The 17296-nt window shown below is 38.5% G+C and overlaps 1 protein-coding gene across 1 annotated transcript in view; it reads left to right on the top strand.

The window, feature by feature from the left end:
* BUB1B (BUB1 mitotic checkpoint serine/threonine kinase B) overlaps window positions 1-17296 on the top strand; it is a 57800-nt gene that overhangs the window by 27784 nt on the left and 12720 nt on the right. The window contains exons 10-15 of the mRNA XM_082617910.1: window positions 3850-3962; window positions 4498-4613; window positions 5201-5250; window positions 6413-6473; window positions 6608-6713; window positions 10044-10318. Of these exons, the coding sequence (XP_082474036.1) occupies window positions 3850-3962; window positions 4498-4613; window positions 5201-5250; window positions 6413-6473; window positions 6608-6713; window positions 10044-10318 (721 nt within the window). The remainder of the gene's footprint in view (window positions 1-3849; window positions 3963-4497; window positions 4614-5200; window positions 5251-6412; window positions 6474-6607; window positions 6714-10043; window positions 10319-17296) is intronic.

Below are 17296 nucleotides of genomic sequence, written 5' to 3'. Positions count from 1 at the left end.
GCTGTGTGTATTGGTCTCATTTTAAATTCTTTTTTTTTTAATTGGGGTATAGTTGTTATACAATGTTGTATTGGTTTCTACTGTACAGCGAAGTGGAGTTCCCTGTGCTATACGGCAGGTTCTCATTAGTTATCTATTTTATACATATTAGTGTATATGTGTCAATCCCAATCTCCCAGTTCATCCCACCCCACACTTTCCGCCCTTGGTAGCCATACATTTGTTCTCTGCATCTGTGTCTCTATTTCTGCCTTGCAAACCAGTTCATCTGTACCATTTTCCCAGATTCTACATATATGCGTTAATATACGATATTTGTTTTTCTCTTTCTGACTTACTTCATTCTGTATGACAGTGTCTAGTTCCATCCACATCTCTACAAATGACCCAATTTCGTTCCTTTTTATGGCTGAGTAATATTCCATTGTATATATATATACCACATCTTTTTTTATATATATAAATTTATTTATTTTTGGCTGCATTGGGTCTTCGTTGCTGTGCGTGGGCTTTCTCTAGTTGCGGCAAGCAGGGGCTACTCTTCGTTGTGGTGCGCAGGCTTCTCATTGCGGTGGCTTCTCTTGTTGCAGAGTACAGGCTCTAGGCACACGGGCTTCAATAGTTGTGACATGCAGGCTCAGTAGTTGTGGCTTGCAGGCTCTAGAGCACAGGCTCAGTAGCTGTGGCGCACGGGCTTAGCTGCTCCACGGCATGTGCGATCTTCCCGGACCAGGGCTTAAACCTGTGTCCCCTGCATTGGCAGGTGGATTCTTAACCACAGTGCCACCAGGGAAGCCTATACCACATCTTCTTTATCCATTCATCTGTTGATGGACATTTAGGTTGCTTCCATCACCTGGCTATTGTAAATAGTGCTGCAATGAACATTGGGGTGCATGTCTTTTTGAATTATGGCTTTCTCTGGGTATATGCCCAGTAGTGGGATTGCTGGGTCATATGGTAGTTCTATTTTTAGTTTTTTAAGGAACCTCCATACTGTTCTCCATAGTGGCTGTATCAATTTACATTCCCACCACAGTGCAGGAGGGTTCCCTTTTCTCCACACCCTCTCCAGCATTTGTTGTTGTAGATTTTCTGATGATGCCCACTTTGACTGGTGTGAGGTGATACCTCATTGTAGTTTTGATTTGCATTTCTCTAATAATTAGTGAAGTTGAGCATCTTTTCATGTGCCTCTTCTGTTATGTCTTCTTTGGGGACATGTCTATTTAGGTCTTCTGCCCATTTTTGGATTGGGTTGTTTGGTTTTTTGATATTGAGCTGCATGAGCTGTTTGTATATTTTGGAGATTAATCCTTTGTCCATTGCTTCGTTTGCAAATATTTTCTCCCATTCTGAGGGCTGTCTTTTTGTCTTGCTTATGATTTCCTTTGCTGTGCAAAAGCTTTTAAGTTTCCTTAGGTCCCATTTGTTTATTTTTGTTTTTATTTCCATTTCTCTAGGAAGTGGGTCAAAAAGGATCTTGCTGTGATTTATGTCAAAGAGTGTTCTTCCTATGTTTTCCTCTAAGAGTTTTATACGGTCCAGTCTTACATTTAGGTCTTTAATCCATTTTGAGTTTATTTTTGTGTATGGTGTTAGGGAGTGTTCTAATTTCATTCTTTTACATGTAGCTGTCCAGTCATTTTAAATTCTTGACCACAAATCTCAAATGAACATTTACCAGTGCCTAACAATCATTCTAGTTTCCTGGTAGGTAAATTTCTTCTTTCTGCTAAACAACTAATTTAATTTTCCTTCATATTTTCAAATCTGCATCCCTCTCCCTCCTCACCTATAATCTTGTTTCCAATTTCATTGAGAAAATAGAAGGAATGTAATGGTAACTCCATTTTCTTCCACCAAATTTGCCATATCTGCAATCTGTACCTATACACTCATTCTTTCTGTTAAACCTAACGTTTCTGGGGCTTCCTTGGTGGTGCAGTGGTTAAGAATCCACCTGCCAATACAGGGGACACGGGTTCGAGCCCTGGTCTGGGAAGATCCCACATGCCGAGGAGCAGCTGAGCCCGTGTGCCACAACTACTGAGCCTGTGCCCCTAGAGCCCATGCTTTGCAACGAGAGAAGCCACCTCAATGAGAAGTCTGTGCACCACAACGAAGAGTAGCCCCACTCACAACTAGAGAAAGCCCGTGGGCAGCAATGAAGACCCAACATGGCCAGTAAATAAATAAATAAATATTTTTAAAAAATTAATGTTTCTCTGTTCCTATCAAAGGAGTGGCCCTTTTTTCTTCCCCTTCCAGCATTTTCCCTTTTTACTAAACCATTCTCACTAATATATACGTATATACTCTAATGTCTCCATTCTTTAAAAAAAAAAAAAATCTCCATTATCCTCATATTCTTCTCTAGCTACTACCCCATTTTTATACTCTCTTTCACAGCAAAATTTGGGGAGAATTGTAATCTTCTTTTGCTGCCTATTATTTCCTCAAGCATCTCTTCTATTCCAGTGATCACAGTGACCAGAAACCTCCTTTTTGCCAAATCTTATGGCTCTTTCTCAGTCCTGATCTTTATTGACCTCTTGGCTTCATTTGGCACAGTTGATGAAATACTACTTTATGAAATGCTTCTCTTGGCTTCTTCCTTGATGTGTATTCCCATTCAGTTTCCTTTACTGCTGTTCTTCTCATTCAGGACCTCTTCCTGAGGCCCAGAGGAGAGTTCTGAAGTATCCCAATTATCTTTTCTTTCAACAGCTATCTTTAGGTAATAGATTAAATACTGTTTTCAAGTCATGGACTCTCAAATTCATATCCCCATCCCTGACATTTTACCTAAACCGCAGACTCACATTTAGTTGCCTGCATCTATTGGCTATCCTAATAGACATTTTAAACTCAACCTAACCAAAAACAGTTACTGGGAGTTCCCTGGTGGTCCAGTGACTAACACTGTGCACTCCCAATGCAGGGGGCCCTGGTTCGATCTCTGGTCAGGGAACTAGATCCCATGTGCTGCAACTAAGAGTTTGCATGCCGCAACTAAATATCCTACATGCCTCAACTAAAAGATCCCGCATGCCGCAGGGAAGATCCTGCATGCTGCAACTAAGACCTGGTGCAGCCAAATAAATATTTTAAAGAAAAACAAAGTTAGTGATTTCTGTCACAAACCACACCCCAATATGCAAATGTACCACAGGCTTCCCTATCTCAATAAAAGGCATCCCCATACACGCAGTTGGTTCAAGCCAAAAAAAGTCCAGAAGTCATCTCTGATCCCTCTTTCCTTACCATTCCCCCACATCTAATGAATAGCCTATCAACTTTATCACCAAAAAATTTCATAAGTCTTTCATTTATCACCACTCCTATTATTATCTCAATCGAAACCACAGTCTTTTAGCTGGACTACTGCAATTAGACTTTCTACCCTCATTCTGGCCTTAACACAGTCCATTTTATTCACAGCAAATTATCTTTTTAAAAAAGTCAGATCATGGGCTTCCCTGGTGGCGCAGTGGTTGAGAGTCCGCCTGCTGATGCAGGGGACATGGGTTCGTGCCCCGGTCTGGGAAGATCCCACATGCCGCGGAGCGGCTGGGCCCATGAGCCATGGCCACTGAACCTGCGCGTCCAGAGCCTGTGCTCCGCAACGGGAGAGGCCACAACATTGAGAGGCCCGTGTACCGCAAAAAATATATATATAAATAAAAAAATAATAGAGACCTAGACCTCAAGTTGAGGGCTTTGCTCCATTTGTATCATTCTTATCTGTAATATTAACATACGTTGAGGACATGAGCCCCAAAGACAGTTTTTGACAGGATAAATTGCTATGAGGCATAATGCCTCAGCCAACTTCACTGTTTCTAGCTGAGCTACTGACCAGTGCAGAGAAGAGAGCAGAAATGCAGAAGCAGATTGAAGAGATGGAGAAGAAGCTAAAAGAAATCCAAACTACTCAGCAAGAAAGAGCAAGTGATCAGGTCATTCTCTTTTTCAATACGTACAACTAATGCTTATTGAAACAAATTTAAACAATATAAAAATATAGAAAGTAAAAAGTCCTGTCAGACCCACTCAGTTTCTGATAGTTTCTTCACTATTAGTATCAGTAAAGTTGAGCAGGAAAGTAATTTAACAGGTGACTTCAAATGGAATTTGCGGCATATAAGTGATGCAATTTATTGACTATTGACTTCTTAGTTATACTCTAAATCACTATTCTGTTACTTCTGACTTTAGATTTTTATTCTAGTTATGTTCCATTAAAATGAGATTAGCTAAAGAAATTTAGTGTGTATTTATTTCCTTGCCACTACTCAGTTGAGTACAACAGTACCAGTTTATACTGGGAACATAAATTATTGGGAAGAACTTTTGTGGTACAGGCATTTTATATGGTTAATATATGTCTAGGGGAAGAGTATAGTAAAGTTAATTTTGGCACTAAAACTTGAGAATAGGTAGCATTTTCTACGTAGGAGGGACACATTGATTTTGTTTATTTAATGCAAATAGCAAGAAGAGAAGATGTCTACAGAGGAGACAGCTGAACTGCGAATTGTTTCAGAGTCTCAGGAAATACCAGGAATGGCTCTATGCAATTCTGCTTGCCCAGTAAACTCTTGTGCCAGGTAGGACCGCATTGGTGGGAGGGATGGTGCTTATAGGAGGGCATCTAGAACCAACCTTTGACTCTCTAGTGACTTGAAGTCTCCTTAACTTTTATAGTATTGAGACATGATTTTTACAAGTCTTTGTCACAACATAAGCTTTGATGCTGATGAGGGAGGTCTGGGTGCTGGCTTTTTTTCCATTAAAAAATATACATGTTTCTTATAAAAACAATCAAATAATTTTTAAAATGATAATACCACCCATTTCTACTACCAAGAGATGACTAGTATTAACATAGATATATTTCTTCTTATTTGTTGTTTTGGTTTTGTTTTATAAAAATGAAAGCTTACCATTTTGTAATCTGCTTATACTGTTAAAGTAACTTAATGTAACTTAACATCTGTTATCAAATATAATTCTATGACAATTTTAATGACTGAAGGTTCTATCTTAAAGAATTTGGTTTAATGGTACTAGAATATTTTCTTTATCTTAGAGTGAAGAAGATTATATTTAATAAAAAGACCTCTTGGACTTTTAAGAATTAAATAATTCTTTCTGTGGGTACTAAGCACATGTTTTAAAACAAATTTCTTCACAGGGAAACTTCACTTGCAGAAAACATTTGGCAAGAACAGCCTCATTCTAAAAGTGAGTTTTATTTGACAATCTCATGAAGAACTTACTGATACAAATGCATTATGTAATAAGTGTAAATACTTCTCTTGATTGTGGTAAAAGGATTTGAAAGAAAGCAGAGAGAGGGACAAAGGTACTGTTATCTTTGAATCATGGAATTCAGTTATAAGCATATGATTCAAGATATGTTAGACATTTGAAAGAATATTTTTATTTTTTTATTTTTTTATTTTTTTTGAAAGAATATTTTTATAAAATAACTCATTGCTTTAAAATATTTGGTTTAAATGTAATTTAAATTTGTACTAACTACAAAATAATCTTCCACTTTAGTTAATGTACTCTAGCTAAGCATATCAGTAGTACCCAGCCAAGAGTGGAAAGTGGTTTTTTGGAAGAATGAGGGGAGAAAGTTTAAAACTAAAGCTATTTTATATTCAAATTTGTTGTCTTTTCAGAAACATGTTAAAAGTGGTAGAAACATGAATATCCATCTATAAGTAGTTTAAAAAATTCAGTAGAATCTGATTAAACCTCTAATTCTAACCATTAATTTATAGGAAATGCAAAGCATAGAAGAACATGTGAAACAGAATATAACTGGCAAAAAATCCAGCATTATGGGGCAAACAACCCAGTTTCTAAAATAAAAAATTAATAGCAAAAACAAAAACCCTATAAAATAAAAGCAATTTAAGAGGCATTTCAACTAGTCACAGTGTATGAATCTACTTTGCATTCCTAATTCAAACTTTCTAAAAAGTTTTGGTAAAATGTGAAACCTCTGACTGGATATTTGAATACAGAAATTGTTAATTCTATAGGTATGATCATGTTTTGAGATTATGCTTTTTAAAAAGAGGCTATCTCTTTAAGAAATATGTGCTAAAATATTTACATATGCAATGATACGGTTTTGTATTTGCTTCAAAATAATCCAGAATTGGGTTAGGTTTGGGGGAGTAGTAGTGGGAAATAAAGATGAAACAAGATCATCCATGTTTAGGTAATTGTTATTAAATGATGTCTACTTTTATATATTTGAAATTATTTATTATAAAAGATAAACAATTGTCTTTCTGCTTTCAAACAGCAAAAATGTTAATTGACCTAGTTGTCTTGAAGAGTAGGGCATTTACTCTTAAGAGTGTAAATTTAGTCTCTCTTTCTATAGGTTCCAGTGTACCTTTCTCCATTTTTGATGAATTTCTTCTTTCAGAAAAAAAGACTATCAGGTTTGAGGGGGGTTTTGGTTTTGTTTTGTTTTGACAATTAAAAGTTTTCTATTATTATAAATGAGGATGAAATAGGAGGTTACTGTTATCTATGTTAAGAGAAAAATTGCTAAATGAAATATGTCTTTTTCCAGTCCTTCTGCAGATCCCCCACGGGTTTTAGCCCAACGAAGACCCCTTGCAATTCTCAAAACTTCAGAAAGCATCACCTCAAATGAGGATGTGTCTCCAGATGTTTGCGTAAGGAGCAAATATCCCTAAGTTTATATAAATGGACTAGTGGATAGTTTCATTCAATTCTCACAAAAGTTTAGGGTTAAAATGAAAATTACTGGCTTGAAATAAGCAAATGAAAAGACGCTCATAACCACCTGTTATCAGAGAATGAAAATCAAAACTGCAGTGAAATATTGCACACATGCTCTAGGATGGCTATAATCAAAAAGACAAAATAACAAGTGTTGGTGAGGATGGGAAGTAGCTAAAACCCTCATACTTTGCTGGTGAGAATGTGAAATGATGCATCCTCTTTGGAAAACAGTTTGGCAGTTCTTCAAAATGTTGAACATAGACTTACCGTATGATCCAGCAATTCCCTCCTAGGTATATATCCAAAAGAATTTAAAACATATCTTCACACAAAAAACTACATGAATGTTCATAGCAGCATTTTTCATAATAGCCAAAAACGAAACAACCCAGTGTTCGTCAACTGATGCATGGATAAACAAAATGTTGTGTATCCATACAATGGAATATTATTCAGCCGTAAGAAGGAATGAAGTACTGATATATCTTACAACATGAATGAACCTTGAAAACACTGCTAAAATGAAACCACACACAAAAGAACACATATTGTATGATTCCATTTATGTGAAATGTCCAGAATAGGCAAATCCATAAAGACAGAAAGTAGATGAGGGATTTCCAGGGGATTAGGGAGAGAGTGGGTTGGAAAGTGACTACAAATGGATATGGTGTTTCTTTTTAAGGTGATGAAGATGTTCTGGAGTTAGATAGTGGTGATGGTTGCAAAGCCCTATGAATATACTAAAAACCACTGAAATGCACACTTTTAAAGGGTGAAGTTTTTTGTTTTGTTTTGTTTTTGTTTGTTTGTTTTGCGGTATGCGGGCCTCTCACTGTTGGGGCCTCTCCCATTGTGGAGCACAGGCTACGGACGCACAGGCCCAGCAGCCATGGCTCACGGGCCCAGCCGCTCCGCGGCACGTGGGATCTTCCCGGACCGGGGCACAAACCCATGTCCCCTGCATCGGCAGGCGGACTCTCAACCACTGCGCCACAGGGAAGCCCAAGGGGTGAAGTTTTTGATATGTTAATTATATCTCAATTTTTTTAAGTGGGGAAAAATCACTGCCTTGAAAGCCAAAGATCTTATAAAATGTTTATGAAACTTTGGCAATGAAAGAGTTATGTGAACCAAGCTTTTTTTTTTTTTTTTTTGTGGTAATGTTTTATTTTAACCACTGTGGACTACTGACATGATAATACTTAGGATAGAAAAAGACGCTGTGTAGACATTCAAGACAAAGTAAATAAACTTTATCGGTGACATTTCATTGAAGTCTTAAACCAGAATCTGGAAACTTGTCTTGAGATTGAAGGGAACTGAGTATGTTTAATCTGAAGACTTTTAAGGGGAGACATGATCAGTAGCTACAGTGATTTAAAACAGTATATTCTCCACATCCTAGGGAATGACTCAAACATGTTTTTGTTTACTTATTTATTGAGGTATATTTTATATTCATAAACTGCACAAATATTAATTTTTATATATGTGAATATCCATGCGGTCTTCACCCATGTCAAGATACAGAAAATTTCCAGCAACCCAGAGGAACCTTGGGAGCCATTTATGACTAAAGGTGCTCAGGCCCCATTCCAACTATACTGAATTGGAATTTCCAGGGATAAAACCCAAGCATGTATTATTATTTGTTTTAAATAGTTTCCCAAGTAATTCTAATATAGGTAATCCACTGACTGCTATGAAAAGATAATGATGTGGAAGAGTAAGTTTTACATACTGTGTTCTGGAGAATACCACCAGAGAATAGATGGATAGGCTAGATTTGGAGGTAGTGGTTCTAGGTTCAGCTGTTCAAGGATGGACTAAGTTATTAAAGGGGTAAATCTCAATCTAGTTTTTTTGTCTTAAACCTTTTACTTGAATTATGTTAATAGGTACCTACCAGGACTCTTTCCCCTACAAAAAAAAAAAAATTTAAGTGTCTAAACTAATAGGGCCATAAGTAGAATTTGCATAAAATGTATTCTTAGACTGCAGACATCTATTTTACTCTAATCTTACAATTTTTTAGTTTCACTTATTGTTTCTTCTAGATGTATCTCACCTCTACTAAATAATGTTGAGTCAGAAATTCAGAGTATGTATCATATTGGTAATGATCTAGAAAATTAATATCTAGTATCTATAAGGGTTAAATGAAATAGGCATTTTTGTGTACTTCAGGTAAATGTATAAAGTGGTACAGTCCCTCTGAGGGCAGTTAGGCGGTATGTATAAAGACTCTTAGTGTTCAATTACCTTTTTGACCTGATAGTTCTACTTATATGAATTATTCCTAAGAAAGTTAACATATTCTTAAAGATTTAAATCTACAAGAATATTTAAAATAGTTTTATGACAGTGAAAAACAGGGGATAACCTAAAACATTTGGTCAACTTCTGATAAACCCACGATGTTACCATCATGTTTCTAAAGAATTTTTAATATCACAGAAAATATACTAAAAAATATAATGAGAAGGAATAATATAGACTAGCATAGATGCTATAATTTCACTTGTTTAAAACCTCTTTTTTATTTTTTTATTTTTTATTTTTTTTAAACCTCCTTTTTAAACGCATAGAATATGCTTGTGCATGTATCCTACCAGATGCATATGGTCACAGCAGTTGCCTCTGGGGAGTAGTAACTGGAGTGGAGATGTCAGGGGGAATCAAGTGTGGAAAGGAGACTTTTTCACTATATATCCTTTTAAACTAGTTGACTTTTTAAAACTATATACTGTATTACTTTTAAAGACAAAGGTGTATTTTAAATGTTTTCCATTATTTTATACTTTTTTTCCCATATTTTCTACCATGCTCATGAATTACCTTTAAGAAATAAAATAGAAATTAAACATTTGTCAAAGAAAAAGACTTAAAAGCAAGGAGGATAGCAGATTATTTGAACATATTTAGGCCAAAGCCAGAAGAAAAATAGCATTAGTCCTCTAGTTCCTAGGTGAAATTGGTTGGGAAAAAAACATTGTCCAGTATTTTTCCTTTGTATGGAGAATCCTCGCAGTGTATTTTTTGATGAAATATAATTTGCTGTTTTCATAATACAAAACCTTTTTCCTCAAATGTAATGATGTGCTTTTTAAATTTGTCTTTCTCTAGAGATTCTGATATGATACTTTTGCACCCTGTGTTAAAAATCACTTATCTAATATGTATCTCTTTCACTAAAAAAGATAGGCCATTCATATGCTCACTGAAATGTTTGAGCCAAGTTTTTTGTGGTTTTTCAGGATGAATTTACAGGAATTGAGCCCTTGAGTGAGGATGCTATTATCACAGGTTTCAGGAATGTAACTATTGGTCCTAACCCAGAAGACACTTGTGACTTCGCTAGAGCAGCTCGTTTTGCATCCACTCCTTTTCATGAGATAATATCCTTGAAGGATCTCCCTTCTGATCCTGAGAGACTGTTGCAGGAAGAGGACCTAGATGTGAAGACTTCTGAGGACCAGCAAACTGCTTCTGGCACTATCTACAATCCAACTCTCAGCATCAAGAAGCTGAGGTGACTGGTGATTATAGGTTGTACAAATCAGGTTGTTTGAGGGCTTCCTTATTCTGTGTGTGCTTGTCAGTTATAGCAATCAATTATGAAGCTTTTACTACCTGCTGGGTACTGTGCTAAGTGCTTTACCTGACAGCTGGGCTCCTCCAGATAAAGTGTTAATGGGATTTAGTAACTGATTTGATTCTAAGGGTTAAAAGTAAATTTTGCTGGTTATGGTATCTTTGAGGAAACTCAGCAAAGTGTACCTGATTGATAGAGACGAGGCATTTATTTTTCCTTTAATATTGAGCTTAAAATAATGGTAGAGTAGGTTGATGCTAATTTCAAATAGGCAATTAGAGACATGTTTTTGTTTTTTTTTAACATCTTTATTGGAGTATAATTGCTTTACAGTGTTGTGTTAGTTTCTGCTGTACAACAAAGTGACTCAACTACATGCACACGTATATCCCCATATCCCCTCCCTCCTGCATCTCTGTCCCACCCTCCCCATCCCACCACTCCAGGTGGTCACAGAACACTGAGCTGATCTCCCTGTGCCATGAAGCTACTTCCCACTAGCTATCTATTTTACATTTGGTAGTGTATACGTGTCAGTGCTAACCTCGCACTTCGTCCCAGCCCACCCTACCCCCTCTCCATGTCCCCAAGTCCACTCTCCACATCTGTGACTTTGTTCCTGTCCTGCCCCTAGGTTCATCAGAACCTTTTTTTTTTTTTTAGATTCCATATATATATGTTAGTGTACAGTATCTATTTTTCTCTTTCTGACTTGCAGCACTCTGTATGACAGACTCTAGGTCCATCCACCTCACTACAAATAACTCAATTTCATTTCTTTTTATGGCTGAGTAATATTCCATTGTATATATGTGCCACATCTTCTTTATCCATTCATCTGTCAGTGGACACTTAGGTTGCTTCCATGTCCTGGTTATTGTAAATACTGCTACATTGAACATTGTGGTACATGACTCTTTTTTTTTTTTTCTTTTTGCGGTATGCGGGCCTCTCACTGTTGTGGCCTCTCCCGTTGCGGAGCACAGGCTCCGGATGCGCAGGCCCAGCGGCCATGGCTCACGGGCCCAGCCGCTCCGCGGCATATGGGATCCTCCCAGACCGGGGCACGAACCCGTATCCCCTGCATTGGCAGGCGGACTCTCAACCACTGCGCCACCAGGGAGGCCCCTACATGACTCTTCTTGAATTATGGTTTTCTCAGGGTATATGCCCAATAGTGAGATTGCTGGGTCATATGGTAGTTCTGTTTTTATTTTTTTAAGGAACCTCCATACTGTTCTCCATAGTGGCTGTATCAATTTACATTCCCACCCACAGTGCAAGAGGGTTCCCATTTCTCCACACCCTCTCCAGCATTTACTGTTTGTAGATTTTTTGATGATAGCCATTCGGACCAGTGTGAGGTGATACCTCATTGTAGTTTTGGTTTGCATTTCTCTAATGACTAGTGATGTTGAGCATGTTTTCATGTGTTTGTGGGCATTCTGTATATCTTCTTTGGAGAAATGTCTATTTAGGTCTTCTGTGCATTTTTGAATTGGGTTGTTTGTTTTTTTGATATTAAGCTGCATGTGCTGCTTGTATGTTTTGGAGATTAATCCTTTGTCAGTTGCTTTGTTTGCAAATATTTTCTCCCATTCTGAGGGTTGTCTTTTCGTCTTGTTTATGGTTTCCTTTGCTGTGCAAAAGCTTTGAAGTTTCATTAGGTCCCATTTGTTTATTTTTGTTTTTATTTCCATTTCTCTAGGAGGTGGGTCAAAAAGGATCTTGCTGTGATGTATGTCATAGAGTGTTCTGCCTATGTTTTCCTCTAAGAGTTTTATAGTGTCTGGCCTTACATTTAGGTCTTTAATCCATTTTGAGTTTATTTTTGTGTATGGTGTTAGGAAGTGTTCTAATTTCATTCTTTTACATGTAGCTGTCCAGTTTTCCCAGCACCACTTATTGAAGAGGCTGTCTTTTCTCCAATGTACATTCCTGCCTCCTTTATCAAAGATAAGGTGACCAGGGCTTCCCTGGTGACGCAGTGGTTGAGAGTCCGCCTGCCGATGCAGGGGACATGGGTTCATGCCCCAGTCCGGGAAGATCCCAAATGCCGCGGAGCAGCTGGGCCCATGAGCCTGCGCATCCAGAGCCTGTGCTCCGCAAGGGGAGAGGTCACAACAGTGAGAGGCCCACGTACCGCAAAAAAAAAAAAAAAAAAAAGATAAGATAACCATATGTGCGTGGGTTTATCTCTGGGCTTTCTATCCTGTTCCATTGATCTATATTTCTGTTTTTGTGCCAGTACCATACTGTCTTGATTACTGTAGCTTTGTAGTATAGTCTGAAGTCAGCGAGCCTGATTCCTCCAGCTCCGTTTTTCTTTTGCAAGATTGTTTTGGCTATTTGGATTCCTGTTATTTCTTTTTCTTCTCTGATTGCTGTGGCTAAAACTTCCAAAACTATGTTGAATAATAGTGGTGAGAGTGGGCACCCTTGTCTTGTTCCTGATCTTAGTGGAAATGATTTCAGTTTTTCACCATTGAGGACGATGTTGGCTGTAGGTTTGTCATATATGGCCTTTATTGTGTAGAGGTAGGTTCCCTCTATGCCTACTTTCTGGAGAGTTTTTATCATAAATGGGTGTTGAATTTTGTCAAAAGCTTTTTCTGCATCTGTTGAGATTATCATGTGGTTTTTCTCCTTCAATTTATTAATATGTTGTATCACATTGATTGATTTGCGTATATTGAAGAATCCTTGCATTCCTGGGATAAACCCCACTTGATCATGGTGTATGATCCTTCTAATGTGCTGTTGGATTCTGTTTGCTAGTATTCTGTTGAGGATTTTTGCATCTATGTTCATCAGAGATATTGGCCTGTAATTTTCTTTTATTGTGACATCTTTGTTTGGTTTTGGTATCAGGGTGCTGGTGGCCTCATAGAATGAGTTTGGGAGTGTTCCTCCCTCTGCTATATTTTGGAAGAGTTTGAGAAGGGTAGGTGTTAGCTCTTCTCTAAATGTTTGATAGAATTCACCTCTGAAGCCATCTGGTCCTGGGCTTTTGTTTGTTGGAAGATTTAAAATCACAGCTTCAATTTCAGTGCTTGTGATTGGTCTGTTTATATTTCCTATTTCTTCCTGGTTCAGTCTCAGGAGGTTGTGCTTTTCTAAGAATTTGTCCATTTCTTCCAGGTTGTCCATTTTATTGGCATAGAGTTGCTTGTAGTAATATCTCATGATCCTTTGTATTTTTGCATTGTCAGTTGTTACTTCTTTTTCATTTCTAATTCTGTTGATTTGAGTCTTCTCCCTTTTTTTCTTGATGAGTCTGGCTAATGGTGTATCAATTTTATCTTCCCAAAGAACCAGCTTTTAGTTTTATTAATCTTTCCTATTGTTTCTTTCATTTCTTTTTCATTTATTTCAGATCTGGTCTTCATGATTTCTTTCCTTCTGCTAACTTTGGGGTTTTTTTGCTCTTCTTTCTCTAATTGCTTTAGGTGTAAGATTAGGTTGTTTAATTGAGATTTTTCTTGTTTCTTGAGGTAGGATTGTATTGCTATAAATTTCCCTCTTAGAAGTGCTTTTGCTGCATCCCATAGGTTTTGGGTTGTCATGTATTCATTGTCATTTGCTTCTAGGTATTTTTTGATTTCCTCTTTGATTTCTTCAGTGATCTCTTGGTTATTTAGTAGTGTATTGTTTAGCCTCCATGTGTTTGTATTTTTTACAGTTTTTTTCCTGTAATTAATATCTAGTCTCATAGCGTTGTGGTTGGAAAAGATACTTGATATGATTTCAGTTTTCTTAAATTTACCAAGGCTTGATTTGTGACCCAAGATATGGTCTATCCTGGAGAATGTTCCATGAGCACTTGAGCACTTCTGTTGTTTTTGGATGGCATGTCCTATAAATATCAATTAAATCCATCTTGTTTAATGTGTCATTTAAAGCTTGTGTTTCCTTATTTATTTTCATTTTGGATGATCTGTCCGTGGGTGAAAGTGGGGTGTTAATGTCCCCTACTATTATTTTATTACTGTCGATTTCCCCTTTTGTGGCTGTTAGCATTTGCCTTCTGTATTGAGGTGCTCCTATGTTGGGTGCATAAATATTTACAATTGTTATAGCTTCTTCTTGGATTGATCCCTTGATCATTATGTAGTGTCCTTCTTTGTCTCTTGTAATAGTCTTTATTTTAAAGTCTATTTTGTCTGATATGAGAATTGCTACTCCAGCTTTCTTTTGATTTCCATTTGCATGGAATATCTTTTTCCATCCCCTCACTTTCAGTCTGTATGTGTCCCTAGGTCTGAAGTGGGTCTCTTGTAGGCAGCATATGTACGGGTCTTGTTTTTGTATTCATTCAGCCAGTCTGTGTCTTTTGGTTGGAGCATTTAACCCATTTACATTTAAGGTAATTATCGATATGTATGTTCCTTTGACCATTTTCTTAATTGTTGGGTTTGTTATTGTAGGTCTTTTCCTTCTCTTGCATTTCCTTCCTAGAGAAGTTCCTTTAGCATTTTTTGTAAAGCTGGTTTGGTGGTGCTGAATTCTCTTAACTTTTGCTTGTCTGTAAATGTTTTAAATTCTCTGTCAAATCTGAATGAGGTCCTTGCTGGGTAGAGTAATCTTGATTGTAGGTTTTTCCCTTTTATCACTTTAAATATGTCCTTCCACTCGCTTCTGGCTTGCAGTGTTTCTGCTGAAAAACCAGCTGTTAACCTATGGGGATTCCTTTATATGTTATTTGTTGCTTTTCCCTTGCTGCTTTCAGTATTTTTTCTTTTTATTTAATTTTTGATAGTTTGATTAATATATGTCTCAGCGTGTTTCTCTTTGGGTTTATCCGGTATGGTACTCTCTGTGCTTCCTGGACTTGATTGACTATTTCCTTTCCCATGATAGGGAAGTTTTCAACTATAATCTCTTCAAATATTTTCTCAGACCCTTTCTTTTTCTCTTCTTTTTCTGGGACCCCTATAATTCGAATGTTGGTGTGTTTAATGTTGTCCCAGAGTCTCTGAGAGTGTCCTCAATTCTTTTCATTCTTTTTTCTTTATTCTGCTCCCTGGCAGTTATTTCTACCATTTTATCTTGCAGCTCACTTATCCATTCTTCTGTCTCAGTTATTCTGTTATTGATTCCTTCTAGAGTATTTTTTATTTCAGTAATTGTGTTGTTTATCACTGTTTGTTTGCTCTTTAGTTCTTCTAGATCCTTGTTAAATGTTTCTTGTATTTTCTCCATTCTGTTTCCGAGGTTTTGGATCATCTTTACTATCATTACTGTGAATTCTTTTTCCGGTAGGTTGCATATTTTGTCTTCATTAATTTGGTCTTGTAGGTTTTTACCTTGCTCCTTCGTCTGTAACAAGTTATTTTGTCCTTTCTTTTTCTTTTTTTTTTTTGATGAGTGGTGTTGTATTCCTGTCTTACTAGTCGTTTGGCCTGAGGCATCCAGAACTGGAGTTTGCAGGCAGTTGGATAGATCCAGGCGTTGGTGCCTCCAGGAGGCCTCACTCCCATTGATATTCCCTGGGGTCTAAGGTTCTCTGTTAGTCCAGTGGTTTGGACTCGGAGCTCCCATCACAGGAGCTCAGGCCCGACCTCCAGCCTGAGAACCAAGATCCCGCAAGCTTTGTGGCACGGTAAAAAAAAAAAAAGGAAGAAAGAAAGAAAAGAAGGAGCAGTACAATATCAAAGAATAAAAAAAAATAAAATTAGAAAGATAAAAAATATATTAGGAAAAATAAACTATAATTGAAGCAACTGCAACAAGGTAAAATAAAACCGCAGCAGAAAAAAGGAAAAAAGCGGTGGGGTGGGGTGGGGAAGAAGCCAAAAGGAGAGGTCACTAACAAAGTATAAAGAATAAAATAAAATTAGAATAATAAAAGGTTTATTAGGAAAAATAAAAATATAAAAGAATCAACAACAGTGAATCAACAAGGTAAAACAGAACCCAATCTAAAAGAGGAGAAAAGAAAAGAAAAAAAGCCTTGACTATGGGGGAGGAGTTTAGGCGGGGGGTGGGGTTTAGGGTAGGGCAGGACCTAGGGCATGGGGGTGACGTTTGAGCATGGGGTGGGGCCTAGGCGGGGCGATGTTCAGGCGTGGGGCGGGTCCTCTGCTTAGGACCTGCACAGAAGGGGGTAGGCAGCACGTGGAAAGAAGGACCTCTAGAGTGTGGCGTTCGGGAGTTTGGAGGTAGGGCCCTGAGTGAGGGTATAGGGGCAGGGCTTGGGCTCTGCGGGGCAGGAGGGAGGTTCTGAGGGCAGAAGATTAGGCCCTGGAGTCCAACAGGCTTCCCAGTGCCTAAGTGGACAGGGAAGGCACTGGCCGTGTTACCTTCTGTTTCATTCAGACCCCACAGTCTCTGCCAGGGTGTCCCCCACACGCCCCCCACTGGGACACTGGACCCCTAACCATGGGTGCGTCCTGCTGGGTGTAGGAACTCCTCCTCCCCCAGACACCCCTCAGGGGTGCTGGTCCCTGAAGTCCGACCTTTACTTTTGCTCCCCCTTCCCTCCCTCCCACTCCCTCAGGACCCGCACGTGTGGAGAGGGCCTCAGTGGGCAGAGGATCAGGCCCAGGATCTCAGCAGGTTCCTGGGGGTCCAAGTGGGCAGTGGAAACCTGGCCATGCTCCCTTTTGATCCTCTGCCCTCCTAATGGTTCCCCAGTTTCCCCCTTTCAGGGTGGGATCCCTTACCCTCCCCCAGCTGCCCCTCAGGGGCACCAGTCCAGTCCCCATCCACTTCTCTTCCCCCTTTACTCCCCCCATGCCCCACATCCTACCCGGTGGCTGGGGGTTCCTCCCGTCCCCTTAGATGTCTGTGGTCCCCCACCAGTTCCTGGTAGGTGCTGTAGTTGTGAGGAGACACGAATTTCGCGTCCTCCTGGTAGCCATCTTGACTCCACTGGAGACATGTTTTTTTAAGTATCTTTTGATAGAGAGATGG

This window comes from Mesoplodon mirus, assembly GCF_964341445.2.
Source record: "Mesoplodon mirus genome assembly, chromosome: 4".
In the NCBI taxonomy this organism is placed as follows: domain Eukaryota; kingdom Metazoa; phylum Chordata; class Mammalia; order Artiodactyla; family Ziphiidae; genus Mesoplodon; species Mesoplodon mirus.
This window is presented reverse-complemented; position numbering and strand designations above follow the sequence as displayed.